The 16,708-nt window shown below is 37.7% G+C and overlaps 1 protein-coding gene across 1 annotated transcript; it reads right to left on the reverse strand.

The window, feature by feature from the left end:
• Positions 1-3,120: 3,120 nt before the first annotated feature.
• Positions 3,121-14,696, reverse strand: LOC143893121 (F-box protein At1g55000-like). The gene is made up of 2 exons (XM_077398101.1): positions 14,166-14,696; positions 3,121-3,774 (listed from the first exon to the last, which is right to left on the reverse strand). The coding sequence occupies exons 1-2, from the start codon at positions 14,610-14,612 to the stop codon at positions 3,403-3,405; spliced, it is 819 nt and encodes a 272-aa protein (XP_077254216.1). The 5' UTR covers positions 14,613-14,696; the 3' UTR covers positions 3,121-3,402.
• Between the last annotated feature and the right edge of the window lie 2,012 nt (positions 14,697-16,708).

Here is a 16,708-nt window from a genome sequence, read left to right on the forward strand (position 1 = left end):
TTAAATTTACTATAAATACATTTATCTTACTCATATATTTTATAGTCATTTGACACTAAAACTTTATTAAATCTTTCATGACATTGCTTAGGGGCTTGCTTAAGGCCATATAAAGATTTGATTAGTTTACAAACCTTATGATCTTGCCCTGATAATATGAAACCTTCTGGTTGTTCCATGTATACTTCTTCATCCAATTCACCATTCAAGAATTCAGTTTTAACATTCATTTGGTGAATATGAAGTTTTTATATGGAAGCAAGAGCTATCAAGACTCTAATGGTGGAAATCCTAGCAACATGTGCATAAGTGTCAAAGTAATCAATACCGGATTTTTGAGTAAATCATTTGCCAACTAATATTGCCTTAAACTTTTCTATTGATCCATCTACTCTCATATTTTTCTTAAAGATCCATTTACAACCTATTGATTTTGACCCAGGTGGTAGGTCAACCAAAATCCAAGTCTTATTTCCCATAATAGAATCCATTTCGTCATTAATTGCTTCCTTCCAAAAAGCAGCATCTTGTGACTTTATGGCTTCTACATAGGTTTTATTATCACTTTCTATGTTTAACATTATAGAAGTTTTAAGTTTTTCTCTTGTTCCTTTTACTAGATAGGTAATAAAACTAGGACTAAAACTCTTTTCTTTTCTACCTATTTTTCTTCTTCTTATTTCACTAGTTTCACTGACTTCTTTTTAAAGTTCTAGAGTGGGTTCCATGGAAGTACTATCATCAACTTCCTTTGGAATAGAAGTAAATATATTTTCATAGAAAATAGCATCCCTGGACTCAATTATAGTCTTTACCTCAAGAAAATTATTAGGTTCTATAACTAGAAACCTATAGGCCTTACTATGAATGGCATAACCTAAGAAAATACACCCAATAGCCTTCTCACCTAACTTTCTCAATTTAAGCTTAGGGACTTTAACTATGCCCTTACAACCCCAAACTTTAAGGTAACTTAAGTTTGGTTTTCTTTTCTTCCACAATTCATAAGAGGTTATATTAGACTTCTTACTTGGAACTCTATTCAAGATGTGACAAGCAGTAAGTAAGGCTTCACCCCAAAAACTTTTGTTTAGAGCAGAATTTACAAGCATTGCATTTACCATTTCAGTTAAAGTCATATTCTTCCTTTCAGCTACTCCATTTTGTTGTGGAGTAAATGGGGCGGTAGTCTCATGAATAATGCCTTCCAAAAGGCCCAAAATGTAGGTATTTAAACAGTACCTGTTTCTTCTTTGCAGGTAGCCCGGATGATACCATCTCTGCCGGGTTTTCAACTGGTTCATTGGTGAAACCCGTTTCATTTCTCTCGTTATCCTCAACGTTTTTCTGCCTTTTGGATGCTTTTTTCGCACGACCCATTGAACAATGATTCCGACAACCTTAGTTTCCTGAAGAAGACGAAGGAAAAGCAAATGAGAACCAACATACTAGAGGTTTCTCAAGAAGATGAAGGGAGAAGATATTGGCTACGGCGACGGTGAGAAATGAACCCTTCGATACTTTAATCCAAACCACACTTAATTCAAATAGAACCCCAGTTCCTACCCGTAGATTAGTCGTTCAACATCGCAGTTTAAATCTTTCTTTCCTTTCCTAAGTTCGAAGTCGTGGACATCGTTCTCAAATATTACTGGAATGCACTTGCACCGACTTACATTCAGGCCGCACTGATCATTTCCAATCACACCTTAGTTTCTACCCGTCGATTTCAGCCTTTACGGGAAAGATTATTGTTGTCTTTATACTGCCATTTTTTAAATCACAACGTCGACGTTAGGGTCGACAGCATCTTCGTTCAACGGCGTCGATTAAGGCTTTCCTTTCTAACGTGGGCCTCGAGATCAAACAAAAATTAATGTGATTTCTTCAATGCAATCGCATTGACATACATCCGGGTCGCACCCATCCGTACTCCAGTCGCACCGTACTTTCTAGCCGTCGATTTCGGCATTTACCGCAACAATTATAGATGTCTTTACCATGCCTTTTTTTAAATTACAACTTCAACGTTATGTTCGACGTTAGAGTCGGTATTATCTTCGTTCAACAGCGTCGATTAAGGCTTTCCTTTCTCAAGTTCGATGCCGTCGGCCTCGAGATCAAAAAATATTAATGGGACTTCTTTAATACAATCACCCCGATATACATTCTGATCGCACCCATCATAACTCCAAACGCACCATATTTTGTACCCATCGATTGCCGCCTCAACGGCAAAGATTATTGCTGTCTTTACACAACGTCGATTATAACGTCGACGTTGATATGTAATGATATACAATCTTCGGCGGATGTCGAGGTATATTGAACGCAAGTAGAAAAAGACACGCAATCAGCAGGAAAGGTTGGATGTGATGTATTGTACTCGGGGGCTGCAACGAAAGGCAAAATGGTCTATATTTGGTCTGACACATGTCCTTTTGCCGTGTCAGGGCGTAAAGTTGAAAACTCGCCACCTATGGAAGTTCAGAAAATAAACTGGCCTTCTATGGTGCTTTCCTCATGAAACCCTAACTTTTAGAATTGCAATCTAACAGCTCCGACACTGCAACATGCATACATCCAATCAGACCCAAGCTAGGAAAAATCATTTCTTAACAAGGCCATGTGTGACGAGAGAGGAGTAGAGCGGGTGGGAGAAGGAGAGAGATTTGAGAGGGCACGATTGAGATGAGGATGAGAAGTGGCTAAAAACAAGAAAAAGTCGTTCCTGCTTTGAGTAGAGTTTTTAGTTTCCTGATTTTAAGCCACTTCTCACCACTTGGAGACACTAGTTTCCTGATTTCTGTTTCCTCATTTTTAGCCACTTCACCCACGCTACCCCTCTCTCACCACTTGGAGACACGGCGGAAAAAAAATCATGGTAGCCAAACATGACCTAAGTCTCTAGACCAACCAACCTCCGCAGCTACCGGATTCCGATTTCAACCTCACTGCATCTTAAATATCGAAACAAAATAAAAAATGGCTATTGCTAAAGATCTGGACTTCCAAGTGAAGTGAAGTGAAGTGAAAGTAGATTAGATCCACCCCTCAAACTCATAGAGAATACTACTTCAAGTGAAAGTAACATGTATGCAAAAGGGTTGATAATAGTACTGAAAAAGGCAACAGGAATTCTTACCTCAAATCTTTGATTGTCACAACATATATACATAAAAACACAGGAATAAATTCTTCAAGAAATCACATAATATGTACATGATATTCATATACAAGGTGTACATGATCTTCACATACAGGGGATGCTGAATAAAATGAAACACAGTAGCAGGAGCATTTTTAGCTTGTTTTTTTTTTTTTTTTTTTTTTGGAAGGTGACTTTTGGAGCATTCTTAGCTTACCTCATATCTGCATCGAACATAGCTTCTTTTAACTTAATTAGGATTCCCTTGCCTGTTGCTCCCACCTTAGATCACTGGAGAACTGAGAAAATGCGGCCCTAGGATTACCATTTGAAATAGCTAAATAGTATTCAGCAGTTCCATCATCTACTTGCATGCTTCTCTTCATGGTGTCAATTATCCTCTTCTTGCCTCTTTCATTTGTCCTGTTTGCCAAGTAGTTTAATTTGCCATCGGGTCTTCCTTCCAGATACAGTACTGCCACTTCTCTTTTAGCATACACATCCAACTCTATGTAGCAGGTGCTGTTGAGAAGAACATCTGGTTTGCTTAAAGGTATTAGAAGCCTCTGCCGTGAGTATATGCCATGGTCACTCATCATATTATTCACACGCTTTATGTCCATCACCTGAACATACAAGAGTAATACAAAGGGAAGAGATTACATGTTTACTATCCTTTGAAGCAGTACAAAATAGAAGTTGAAAAAAGTAGTTAGTGATACATGATCTCAAGTAACATAATTTTTTTCCTTAGAATGGTAATGATTTTATCAGATTTGCGAAAACTAAATCAGCCCTGGGAACAAGGTATCCCCCCAACAGCTATGCGCAAAGGTCAAAAAGACAAATGATACAAACAAAACAAAACAGCCCTCCCTCCCTCCATATGATGATAAGCGGAAATGATCGCCATCCCCTCCTTATCCGCTTCCTCTTTAGCTAAGTTGCCTACAGATTCATTAGCAGATCTCAACATAAATTAAAACAATAATAACGAGAACACAAATCACGGTTATATTCAATGAATCATCCTTTATTTAGTGACACTTCTATAAACTGGAAGAATAGTGGTAGGTTGCATTGACATTAAACTCAACTCAACTCAACTAAGCCTTTGTCCCAAACTAGTTGGGGTCGGCTAATTTTATTTTTATTTTTTTTGAAAAGTGACATATTTCGTTAATATTCTGATAGCAATCAGGACCAGGAGTCCCAGCCTGCAATAAAAAATATTAAGGTGAATTGGCACGGGCATACCCGAGACCAATTCAAAAGTAACCAAAATAACAAAAATTGCAGTAGAAACTAAGCATTCCTTTCTTCTATTCTGTAGTATGCCTTCTTTTCATCTTTCATAGCAATCTTTTGAAACTATCACCTGTACCCTATGTCACAAATATCTTCGATATTTTCAAAATATAGCGTCTTTATCACGATATTTTGATAAAACGATAAAATTCTGATATAATCCCGAGATTTTAAAAATATAGCGAGATTTTCATTTTTATCATAAAATATCACAATAATATCACGATATTTTTACGATATTTTTATTTTATATTTTTTCGTAAATTTTATATATTTATATATTTTTTAAATACTTTTAGTTTTATCGTTTTCTTCCCGATATAAACCCGAAAAAAATAAAAAAATTAATATATCCCGAGATTTTCCCTTGCTGAGAAATTCCCGAGAAGGATATTTGTGACATAGCTTGTACCTTTTTGAGACTGCGTATAATTGTAGTTCTCCTAAACAAAAACCTCTTGAAACTTCAAACTGACTGATTCATTTGAAACTACCAAACCTGCCTCCTAAAACTCAAACTCCAGGTCTAAAGAAAACTCCAGGAAGGTATAGCAAAGTTGAAATATCCAGACAGGAAAACCTAAGCAAAAGAACGAATCTCTCAAGCTATGGCTATGGAAAAAGACAATTTCTGGATAACGACTGGCAATTCACAGTGCTATTAAACGGTAGGCATCCTGGAAGGTTGTGAAAGGGATTTACCCAAAATCTGAAACTCCATTAAAAGACCACCAGATTAGCAACAAACCTATACTACCACCAAAAGGCACTGAACCAAGGGATTCACAAGCCTATGGGGAAGAGCCTCCCACGAAAGAAGACACTTCTAGTGAAGCAATCCCATAGCAATTATCTCTTTCTTATAGTCCGGCCTTCAATTTTCTTACTGACTTTCTATTTTCCTTTCTCCTTCATTTCACTATCTATTCGTTTTCTGTCGTCTTCTTCTTTTTTCCCTTCTCCTTTTGTCCTCTTTTTTGTTTATTTCCTCTCTTCCTTCTCCTTTTGTCATTTTCCTTCTTCCCTTCTCTTTTCTCTCCTCCCTCCTTTTTTTTCCTTTTCCGGGGCCGGAAGGCCTTTCATTCAGGGTTGTTACACTTGGCCCCCTTTTCACCATCATCCTTCTCAGGTCCAAACTCTCTTCGCTCTTTCAGATCCCTAATAGCCATAGACCGAAACAAATTTTTAGTGGCTTCCAGATCATCGTCAAAACCTATTCCGAAGACATCCCCTATAGCCAACAGCTCATCCATTTCCTCAGAGGGAACTACATTACTTTCTTCTGATTCCAGAAACTCCATCAACCTTGAATCCGCCTCTGTCTTCCCACATCCACATCCATCCGAGTCTGGACCTCCATGCTGACTTCCCGATCTAGGGAATCCCTTGACTCCTGAGATACGTCTACTGAGGTGCCCATCAATTTTTCCAATCGCTCAATCTCTGCTGAGTGCTGCCTTCACCTCCTCCCAACGTTGACGACAGGCTCTTTGCTCCTCTTCCAGAGCATCCTTAAAGTATTGAAGTTTATAGATTCTGACAAAAGCCTCCTTCGGATCAGACTTCCCCGAAACCTTTAGAAAACAATCCTTGTTAGCCAGAGCATCCCTCTTGAATTGTTTCCATTGTCTCTTCCAAATTCCCATGGTAATTTCCTTAGGCGTAGGACATTCTTCGGCCGCCATGGCTTCATCATATTCCAGACCCCTAAGAAACTGTAAATCCTCTACCTCAAACGTGACCGCCTTCCTCTTCCTAGATGAGGAACCTGAGTCGACATGGTAGATGAGAAGGCTTTGAAGGGTTTATCAAAATCTTTAAGAAGAAGGCTAGACTTAGAAACTAAGTTAGATTTCTTTAGTTCTTCTTTTCTCAGAAAACCCAATAGGTTTCTTTTAAAAAGAGAAAGACCTTGTTTTGTAGCTAATAAATAATTCTCGAGGCACACACCCCACGCCTTCTGACCTCCTTTTTCTTTCTGAATCGGAGTGCCTTTTTTAGAGAGATTGACACGAAACCCTTTGATGTGACTATTGATATCATTAAAAACTTTTGAACTTCCTTTATTCTTTTTGCTTCTAAAAAAGCGGTTTTTAATATTTACCGTCTTTTCTACTGACAATGGTTGAAGATTACGATAGTCAGAAATATCTTTCTTTGAGGCTTTTCCAGTGAAAATATTAGATTTAGTTTTTAATGACTTCTGACACGGTCCTTTCCCAGGACTGACCGATTTCCCTTTCAATGATGGGGCTAAACTTTTAAGTGTATCTGTCGGTTTCTCCATTCCTGAAGTAGAAGATAATTCAAAATCTGGGACAGATTTGTCCAACGGCTCTTTTAACTTGGAAAAGACAGCTTTACCCTCAGAAACCGCCGGTAGAGGCCCAACCATAGGCGGATCCACCACCGGCGGTGAATCAACAGAGACATCTAAAACCGAGAGCAAAGGGGCAGAATCCCCCTCTGCCAAAGGATCTTTAAAGGACATTAAAGACTCATCCACCATCTTAACTCCAACTGAATAAACCATGGAGTCTACCATAATATTTATAAAAGATGGTAAACAATTCCACAACGAAGTTAAGACCTTAACAATAGCAAATTCCAGGCAGTGGTCATGACTGGCCAACATGAAGAAGGTGAATTGTTTATGACATTATGACAGATAATTAATACAGACAGTAGGTAAATTGTTTTAGGTAAAAAGTGTAGACTAACTAAAATTCATCAGAATCGCAAGTGTCTCCCTCCTTCCTTCAAAAGCTTACACTGACTAAAAAGTTGTTGATTCAAAGTTTACAAGAGAAGAAAGAATCGTGGGAAGGAGAATGACTAATTTTTGCATGAGATGGACGTTCGCACATGCTACATATACCACGTGTTGTGCCATATGTGCCACATGACATGCCTATTGGGCGTCCACTCTATGTTGATGTTTTTCTTTTAGTTGTTTTTTATTTATTTTCTATTTTCGTCATTTTATTCGTAGCCTACTTTTTAGGCATCAAATCTCATCCGTTTGGTGTGTTTTTTGGTATTATTAGAAAGCTTTTTCAATTACCTATCTAATGGTTTAGATGTTATTTGAGCAAGTTATGAGTGTTTTTAGGAAGTTGTATAGATCTACAACGGGATTACTATTTTAGGTAAGTTTTTAACTTTATTTAGTTTACTTTGGGTTAGATGGATGGTTGGGATTAGTTGATTATGTTTTAAGTTATCTTCTAGGGTTTCTTTTCTTATAAATACATCTTATGAAAGCAATGTAAGAAACTTTTGAATATTGAATAAGGAATTAACGTTTTTGCAAAAGAAGTTATTGAAGCTTGGAACTTCTTCTCTTCTTTCTTCTTGGTGGCTTGGAGCCTTCTTCTCAATCCCCTCTCATCTTCTCACTTCAATTCTCCTCTCAAATCAGCCATAAACAAGTCATTAGTTCTTCAATTTTATTTTTGTTCTTGAACCCTAAAATACAAAAACCCAAAATCCAGATATCTCTTACATCGTTTAAGATCTCATCTTGAGATTTTGAAGGACTTTATTTGGGGACTAAACTTCAGCCAAAGCATCCAAGATCCATAGTTTTACACCCCCTTTTGCAGCCAATTGAAAATTCGCACCATTTTCAACCCTAGAACACATTTTCTTGGGAATTGATGGTGCAACGGCCATCAAAATTGAACCCTAGGTCTGAAATTGGTTTTATTTTCATCTTTTAGATCATACCCTACGAACCATCAACCCTGAATCCCGAAATTACATATTTTTCCAAATTACCAAAATACCCTTTTGGCCTAAATTGGACCGATTTGACCCCATTTTGTTGCTGCAAAAATTTATTACTGTTTTTCATTGGATTATTACTGATTTCTCATCAAAATACGATTTAATTCATAGGTTTTGGTATTATTTAATTATTCGACTTGGTCGCACGTTTAAAACCCCGTTTTGGGCTAATTTTACCCTTGACTAGTTACCCGAAGGACCCTTTACCTGTCAACTAATTTGTTTAAGGTTTATTTCATGCTAATTGTATTCTTTTTAATTATTTAATGCAAATTTAAGACTCAATATTGCTGCTGTCCGCCAATTAATTCTGTCTTAAATCAACCCTAGTTAACCTGTAGGTGTCTTTAGCCTCTTAAGAGTTAGCCCTAGACTTTCCTAGAACCCGTTATCCCATTAGGAGTGTAGGATTTTTCCTCGTTTGGGTATTGTCCTGCATCAATTATCAAATGGAGAAGATGATTGCACGCATAGGATTTTGAGTACAGAAAACCACCGGTTGCCGATTCTTGTGTGGTTTGGTTTGGAAAGGCAACTGCATCAGAGTTTAGGGGTGGTTGAGCAAATGAGACAATTGCAAGGGTAAGGTTCAATTGGGTGGACAAATCAATCACAATTGTAGGGTGGCGATTTTGCTTCATTGATGTAGGACAGTTTCTAGCCTACCCCAACTAGTTTGGGACAAAGGGTTAGTTGAGCTGAGTTGAGTTAATGTAGTAGGACAGTTTCCCTGTTTTGGGTGCCTCTAGAATTAGAATACGCTTTAAGTTAGGGTTATTTGATATTAAAGATAAGTTGAGTTATCCTAATCTTAGTTAGATTAGAGATAGATTTTATCCTAATCCTAGTTGGATTAGAGATGGAGTTTTGATGTAGGACAGTTTCCTTGTTTTGGGTCCCACTAGAATTAGAATACATTTTAAGTTATAGCTAGATGACAATAAAGATATTTTAGTTATAGTTATCCTAAATATGAACTTGGGTATGTAAAAAAAAAAAAAATCAGTTCTTATAATGGAATAAAATTATTTCAGTTTGCTTTTTTCCTTGTGGAGTCAAGGATTTTTAATTATCAAAGAAGATGATGTTTTTCTTCAACGGGTTGAAGACAGTGAGTGATCTTCACCTTTTACGCACACTTCCGCTCGCGTCAATCTTTTTGTTAAAAAAAAATCATTTATTGTTTCCACCAGAGACATCTGCTTTCTCTCTTTTTTTGAAAGATAACGATTTTATTAATCAAACTATAATTGAAATACAAACATGAGGATGAGGCGTCCCCCAATGTACCACGAATACCTTCCAACCTTCTAAAACTACACTAGGAAACCTTTTAAGAACCCCATGAATACCCCATCAAAAGGGAGCCCTAAATTCTGTAAAAAGAGAAGACTTGCAGCAGGGCCCCTTTCTTGTGTGAAGGCAGCACCGTATCAACCAGTTAACCCCCCGACTTCACCACAGGTTGCAATTGACCAGAGTCCTCCAACTCGGTGTCGTAGTCCCGCTGTCAACTGTTTCAGCAGACGACTCCAACTGGCGACATCTGCTCTTCAGACCTCTGTTATTCTTAAGGGTCACACATTGTGACACCAAGAAATCATTCAATCCCTTAAATACCTATGCAACTTTAGCCTACTTGTGAGACGGACCTTTCATATGTAGAAACCATTACCAGCATCCTGTCTCAACTCGCGACCTTCAAACCTTGACAAGACGGACTTATAGATCAAACAGTGTTTCAAAATGCAGATGTGGGTCAAAACACGGCCAAAGCAAATCCTAGCCAGCTCAGCATAATGCGGTCAAGTACTCAGTTGATGCGGCTGAGTACTTGGTTGAAAAGGTCATAACTTGAGAGAGTCAAAGGAGTTTTGATTGACTTTGTAAGGCAAAATGTAAACTCGGACAAGAACACGATCAATATAAAAGGGATTTGACTCGGAGGAGTACATGAAGTTGCAGAGGCGTTTTGAAACTACGGATCAAACAGGCTGGTCTACTTCATTCCAAACTTCTCTTCCAACATACATGAGTTGACATTTTAATCACCAGTGATCTTACACTAAATATGCCCATGATTGTGATGTCGGAATTCTTTTTTCCACAAATGTATTGACATTTTTTTTTATTGACATCTAAAGACTATTAGCCAGAGTAACGAATATCAACCAAGCAGGTCCGATCGATAGAAGTGTTGCTCAGACAAGGCCCCTAACTTTAAATGGTGCTCCAAACAAACAAACTTTCCCTCATAGCCTATGGAATCAGCTATTTCCTGAACGAGGTTCAAGTCCACATTTAATATGCCACAAATAATTCTTTTTCTTAAGTTAAACTTTGGCTCACAGTGACCTCAATCATGGAAACTTTGTCGTTCCGCCTGATTAATGATGTTTCATCTAAAGTCACTGGATCATTGACTTATTGGAGGTGCAAAACTGACCTGCTAACCTTGATACTGCAGGGTAATCTGCAATCCACCACTTTCTTGTGAGTGGACCTAACAGTTTCAGCAGCAAGGGTAAAAAGAAAAATGGGATAAAAGATTACCTAGAGAGAGACCCTAAGACAGCCCTGCACCATTGATCATTCGAGAAGAAGGAACTCTGAGAAGACATTACCTAACTTCCTTCACTTTGATTCAAACGTATTATTGAGTAGTGGAAAAACTCACTCAATAGTCAATCCAACCATAAGCCTTTTAGAGGTTGATCTTGATGGCAAGCCTGCTAAGCCTGATTGATGGTCATATGACATCAGTTTTATTGACCACGCTGCCAAGGAACTAGAGCCCCCTAACAAAGTCATTTTGGTTTGGACAACTGAAAGACCTATAACCTTTCAAAGCTAAAACTTCTACCAAGATCTCATCGTCACCTGCAAGGTTGGTTGTGCAGAAATTATGAATGATTGGAAGAAATCAGATAAACAATAAAGCAAGTTTAAGAGACTACGCTATTTTTAGAAGGCTCGAATTTTTCAGTAACTTGACGACTATCTTCAACAAAACCAAACAGGGGGGAATAACTGCTGCATCAATTTATCAGTGGCCAACTTAGAAAGATTGTGAATGCATTTGTGACATAGCGAAATTAAGAGAAGGCAAGATCACTATCATACCTTGGAGAACCTTGAGTTCACAAGGAAAAGAGGAAAAAAACAAACTAGAAACTCAATCTATTCAATAATTCAATGTATCCTCATACACCAGCAGTGCTTATATATAATGTTTCTTTCTTTCTTTCTTTCTTTCTGACTTCTTAACCAACTCAAGACTCCTATATATTATAATGTAACACCTAAAAGGTCTAGAACTCTCTACAACTCTTACTAGCAACTTCCAAATTTCCAATTGAGGTATGACTCAACTTCTGTAACTATTAACGCCAGTAGGATTCTAACTCTATGAAAACTATTTTGCTAGGACTCTACTAACTAGAATTCATCCTACATAAATCCCCTCCACTTGAATGAAACCCGTCCTCTAGTTTAGTTCTGGATACTCAAGTGAGTGGTACTCATACACATCAGCAACATTGAAGGTAGAAGAACTCGTCATGTCATCAGAAAGATCGACCACATAAGCATTGCACTGATTTTCTTAAGAATCAGTAAGGGCTTATATTTCTTGCCCCTCAATTTGTTGTAGGTGCCCATAGGAAAAAAACTCCTTAAGGTAGAATATTACTATATCACCTACTTGAAGCACCTTCAATTGTTTGTGCTTATCTGTGGCTTTTTGTACTTGGCATTAGAGTAGTCACTTATTTCTTAACGTCTTCATGAACTTCTTTGGTTTTGTCAGCCATTTAGCACTAGGAGGCTTCGATGCATTAGCCAAATCTAATGAGTGTCTCAGCATCCGTCCATAAAGAATCAAAAAATGTGGCTTTCCAGTAGACTGATTCAGCGTGCTATTGTAAGCAACTTAAGCTTGAGCTACAGACAAGTCCGAGTTCTTAGGCTTAGTACTGGAGATACAGCGAATAAGGTCCATCACTGTCCGGTTCACGAACTCTGTTTGACCGTTAGTTATGGGTAGAAGGTGTGGTACTATGGGAGGCATCGAACTTTCTCCATAGGGTCTACCAAAAATGGCCAAGGAACTTAGTGTCATGATTAGAGAGGTGATGGTCATGGGGACCCCGTGCAGGTAGACAACTTCCCGAAAGAATAGATCAGCTACATTAGTTGCATCTATAGTCTTCTTGCAAGAGATGAAGTGGGCAATCTTGGAAAACATGTCTTCCACCACGAACACAGAATCTCCACCTCGTTGAGTCCGCAGAAGATCCAATATGAAATCCATAGACAAATCTTTCCAAGGAGCTTCTGTGACAAATAATGATAAGGATTATATTTTGGGATTTTACTTTAGCTGCTCACATATGAGGCATCGATTGACAAGCCTGGTTATGTCTTTCTTGAGTCGTCGCCAGTAATAACTTTTTTCCACCAAGGCTATTTTTTGCTCATAGCTAACATCTAGGAATAGACAGTCGACTTCTCTTAAAAAGAAAACCATCTTGATCATGGAATTTGAAAGGCTCCCCTGTCTAGCATTTGTTCAGAACACCCTAGAAATCATCATATGGAACATATAATTCCTTTAGGCGCTCAAAACCTTAGATTTCATTAGGCATATTGACTAACAAAGAGGCTCTTCTATTCAATCTGTTTGCTACCTTGTTCTACTTTCCAGACTAGTGTTGAAGCATAAAGGTAAATTCCCTGATAAAATAGACCCAACCTAGCATGCATCTGGTTGACATTAGTTTGACTGTAAATATATTTCAGAGTATGATGATCAGTGTATGGAATAAACTTCCTTTGAATAAGGTAGTGCCTCTAATGCTTTTGCTTCTTTCTTTCTTTTTTGAAATGGTTAATTGGCCAGTAGAGCCTCCAGTGTTGCAATGGCCAAACAACTGCATACGGCTCATATTCCAAGGTTGACCACTTCTTGCAAGTGTAGTTTAGCTTCTTGCCGAAGAAGGCAACTAGCCTACCCTCTTGTAAAAGAACTATTCCAATGTCGATGTAAGCTGCTTCACACTCTACCTCAAACAACTTCTCAAAGTTTGGCAGGGCTAGGGTAAGGATACTGGAAAATTGAGGTTGGGAAATATGTATTTCACTGATTTTGTTGATGGCCCTACTGTCGATGCCCATATGCCGACTACCATTTTATGACGTTAAGATTCTTCCTTCTTCTTTTTTTGACTTCTTAACCTACTCAAACTCTTATATGTTCTAGTGTAACTCCTATGACTTAACCTCTCTACAACTCCTACTAGCAACTTCTAATTCAAGTATGACTCCAACTTCTATAACTTAATACAAGTAAGATTCTAACTCTACTAAAACTCTTTGGCTAGGACTCCACCAACTAGAATTCGTCCTACATCAATTTTTCTGATGCTCGAATAAAATTAATCAAGGAGAAAAGATGAAATGACAAGTGATTTGAACGATGAGACACATGCAGTGTGTTAAATATAATCAGTGCCTATATAAACACAGTTTCATAAATCATAATAGTACTTTAAGCAGAGAAGCATAATCTCTATGATTGATCAAACACTTCAAACTTGCTTTAAAATAACTGCTATGGAAAGAAAAGAAAAAAAAAACAGAAACTCTACATTTCATATCATATCTCAACATTTGCAGGTTTCACAAAAATTCCAGCTTTATCATAAACAATCTTCATCATCTAAATCCATCTGTAGAAAATGCTACCGACACAATAGTTTCTTTCAGATCAAAACACTCTCAACACGTCTTACTTTTTTAAAATTCTCATTTTAATTCACCAATTTATCTCCAAATTTTCATCCAACAACAGTTCTTCAACATATCCTACTCTCACAATAACCAGGAAACAAAAAATGAAAAACAACCGAATCACCGATACCTGAACGGAGTATTTGACGGCAAGGCCGGCCATGGTGTCCTCACGAACCAGACGGTGGGAAATCGCAAAACGACCGAGGCTATTGTCGCGCCAGAATCCGCCGGAAGTCGGATTTCCGACGATTTCCTTCAATTTCCACGGCGATTTGAAGGATCTGGTTTGGATCTCCCGATCAGAGGCCACCGAATTCCAGACTCGGCAGACGCAGGCCGATCGAGCGAGATCGGAGAGAGTTAGTTTCTCGAAGATGATTCGGAGAATGTCTCGAGAAATTAGGGCAGAGAAGTTCGAATTCAAGGGGGAAATGACGTTGGAGGATGAGGAGGAGAGGCCATTGCGGGAGTAAGATAGTTTTCCGGCGAGATTCCGTTCATTTTCTAGGGTTTCGGTAGGATAGGGAATGAGCTGTTTGAGGATTTCATCGTCTTCGTCGCCACAACATCCCATGGAAGAAAGGTAAACATGGACTGGATGGTAGCTGCTATTTTGTTTGGTGGGAGTGAAATGAATTTCGGTGGGCGGATTTTTTTTTTAAAGTTTGGGGCCTTGTTTGAAACGTTGGTTTATTGGGAAATGGTATCCATTCCCATTTTTGATAACGACACTCCCCAATTTATTATGAGAGTAAGGGGAATTGGAATTTAATAAACACAGGATTTGGGCACAATAGTTGGTACTGATCGTGTACATTGGATTCATATCCTAAGGTCTGGAGTTATTGCGGATGGTGACCTAAACTTAGGTACAAAATCAGATTGAGTGCCCTAGATAGATCCCAATCAAGGGCAAAATGTAGATAAACACTCTCTCAATTTTTTAGTTCATATATGTCCATTCATGAAGGGTAGTTAGGGTAGTTTTGTAATTGCGTCAAGAGTGCGATGAGTGTATTACACCCACATTAAATATTTAAAAAATCTCTAAATTTAACGTAACTATGCTGCATATAATGCAAAATTAATTGGTAGCATGACACCACAACTGCCCATATGCTTTAGAAAAGTTTTTAAAGGGAAGATAGTGGAGTAATAATGTGGTGCATTTATTTAATAAGAAAATTAAGATGGAAAGGGCGCCAATCGCCTGAAACTTTAAAAAAAAAAAAAAAAAAATTACACTCCTTCGCGAGCTAGACGATCTGCTTCTCCTACTTTTGCATACAAAGGTTTTTATCGGATATCCGACATTATTCGGTGAACCAAACCATTCATTTGCTGGGTGCTGACTTAGACAGGTTGTAGCCCAAAAATCATCTTCATACGATGATATTAACCCTCCGATCTACAAAGTAACGGGGAATTATAGATACCTCTTCAGATCGGAGGATCGTCTTATGGATATGATTTTTTGGGCACGGCTTATTTAATTCGGAGCCTAAGAAATGATGATTTGGATTATCAAATATTGTGGACCCTACTATTTTTTAAATAATTGCACGTATGTGCAGACACTATGATATATATATATATATATTAGTAAGTATTAATATTATTAAATATAACGAGAAAACTAGTTTGACCAGTCGGACACTCCCATGTTATATCAAACATTACATGTATCCGTCTTGGTTTTTTATAATCTCTTGAATTATTTATTCTTAATATTATAAGATTAAGATTATTGCATATAAAATTAAGACTATTTTAGTAATTTTAGTAATTTAAGTTATCAGATAGTATAATAATAAACATAATGATATTAAGTTTATTTTATAGTTGTTTAAAATAATAAGCATAATAGTATGCATAACGATAGTAAGCGTATAATAGTAAGCATAATCATATTAGAGAAGAAGGCTAAGGACCAAGATAGACGAGGAAACAAAGAGTACAAGGAGAAGATAGAAAAAGATAAAGAAAGGGAAATGATTTCAGCACAAACATGTTTTGATACAAGACGCTCATGTTTCTTGTCTTTTAGTATTTATTGTCAGGGAAGTGCTTTTTGGGGACAGTAAAAACCCTTTTACAGCTCTTTAAATATAAAAGACAATAAACATGAGCGTCTTGTATGAAAACATGTTTGTGTTGAAATCATTTCCCTTAAGAAAACACCAACACAAAGATCCTCTCGATTTCTATTGTTATTGTATATTTTTCTCTCTTCTTTGTAATCTTTGATCCCATGACCATCTTTGTTGTGGTCTTTTCTTTCTAATAGAATTTTACCATTTCAAACAAACACGCACGCGCACTAAAGAACCTCCCGATTCTAAGAGGGAGAAAATCAAACATCTCTAAAGCCACACGGGACACTCTCTCCCTAGCTAACCGATCTGTCTCTCTGTTCGTTGATCTCCTAAGATGATGAAATTGGAAGGAATGTCCTACCACTCGATCGAGGATCTTCTTAATGAACTCTAAAAATTCCTCATGTGTCAATTGAATCGGATAAACCAGTTATTTCAGTAAACAAGTTTTGAAAATAAAATTACATTTTCACGTTAGTCTTCTCCTACCCCTCTCACCCCGTGACACCGCAATCAGCAATCCCACATACATTTTCGATCTAGATTTAGGATTTCTGCGATCATTTCTTGCTGA

The sequence above is a fragment of the Tasmannia lanceolata genome, unplaced genomic scaffold, assembly GCF_043159265.1.
Source record: "Tasmannia lanceolata isolate RefF3 unplaced genomic scaffold, GAP_Taslan_0.1 ptg000015l, whole genome shotgun sequence".
In the NCBI taxonomy this organism is placed as follows: domain Eukaryota; kingdom Viridiplantae; phylum Streptophyta; class Magnoliopsida; order Canellales; family Winteraceae; genus Tasmannia; species Tasmannia lanceolata.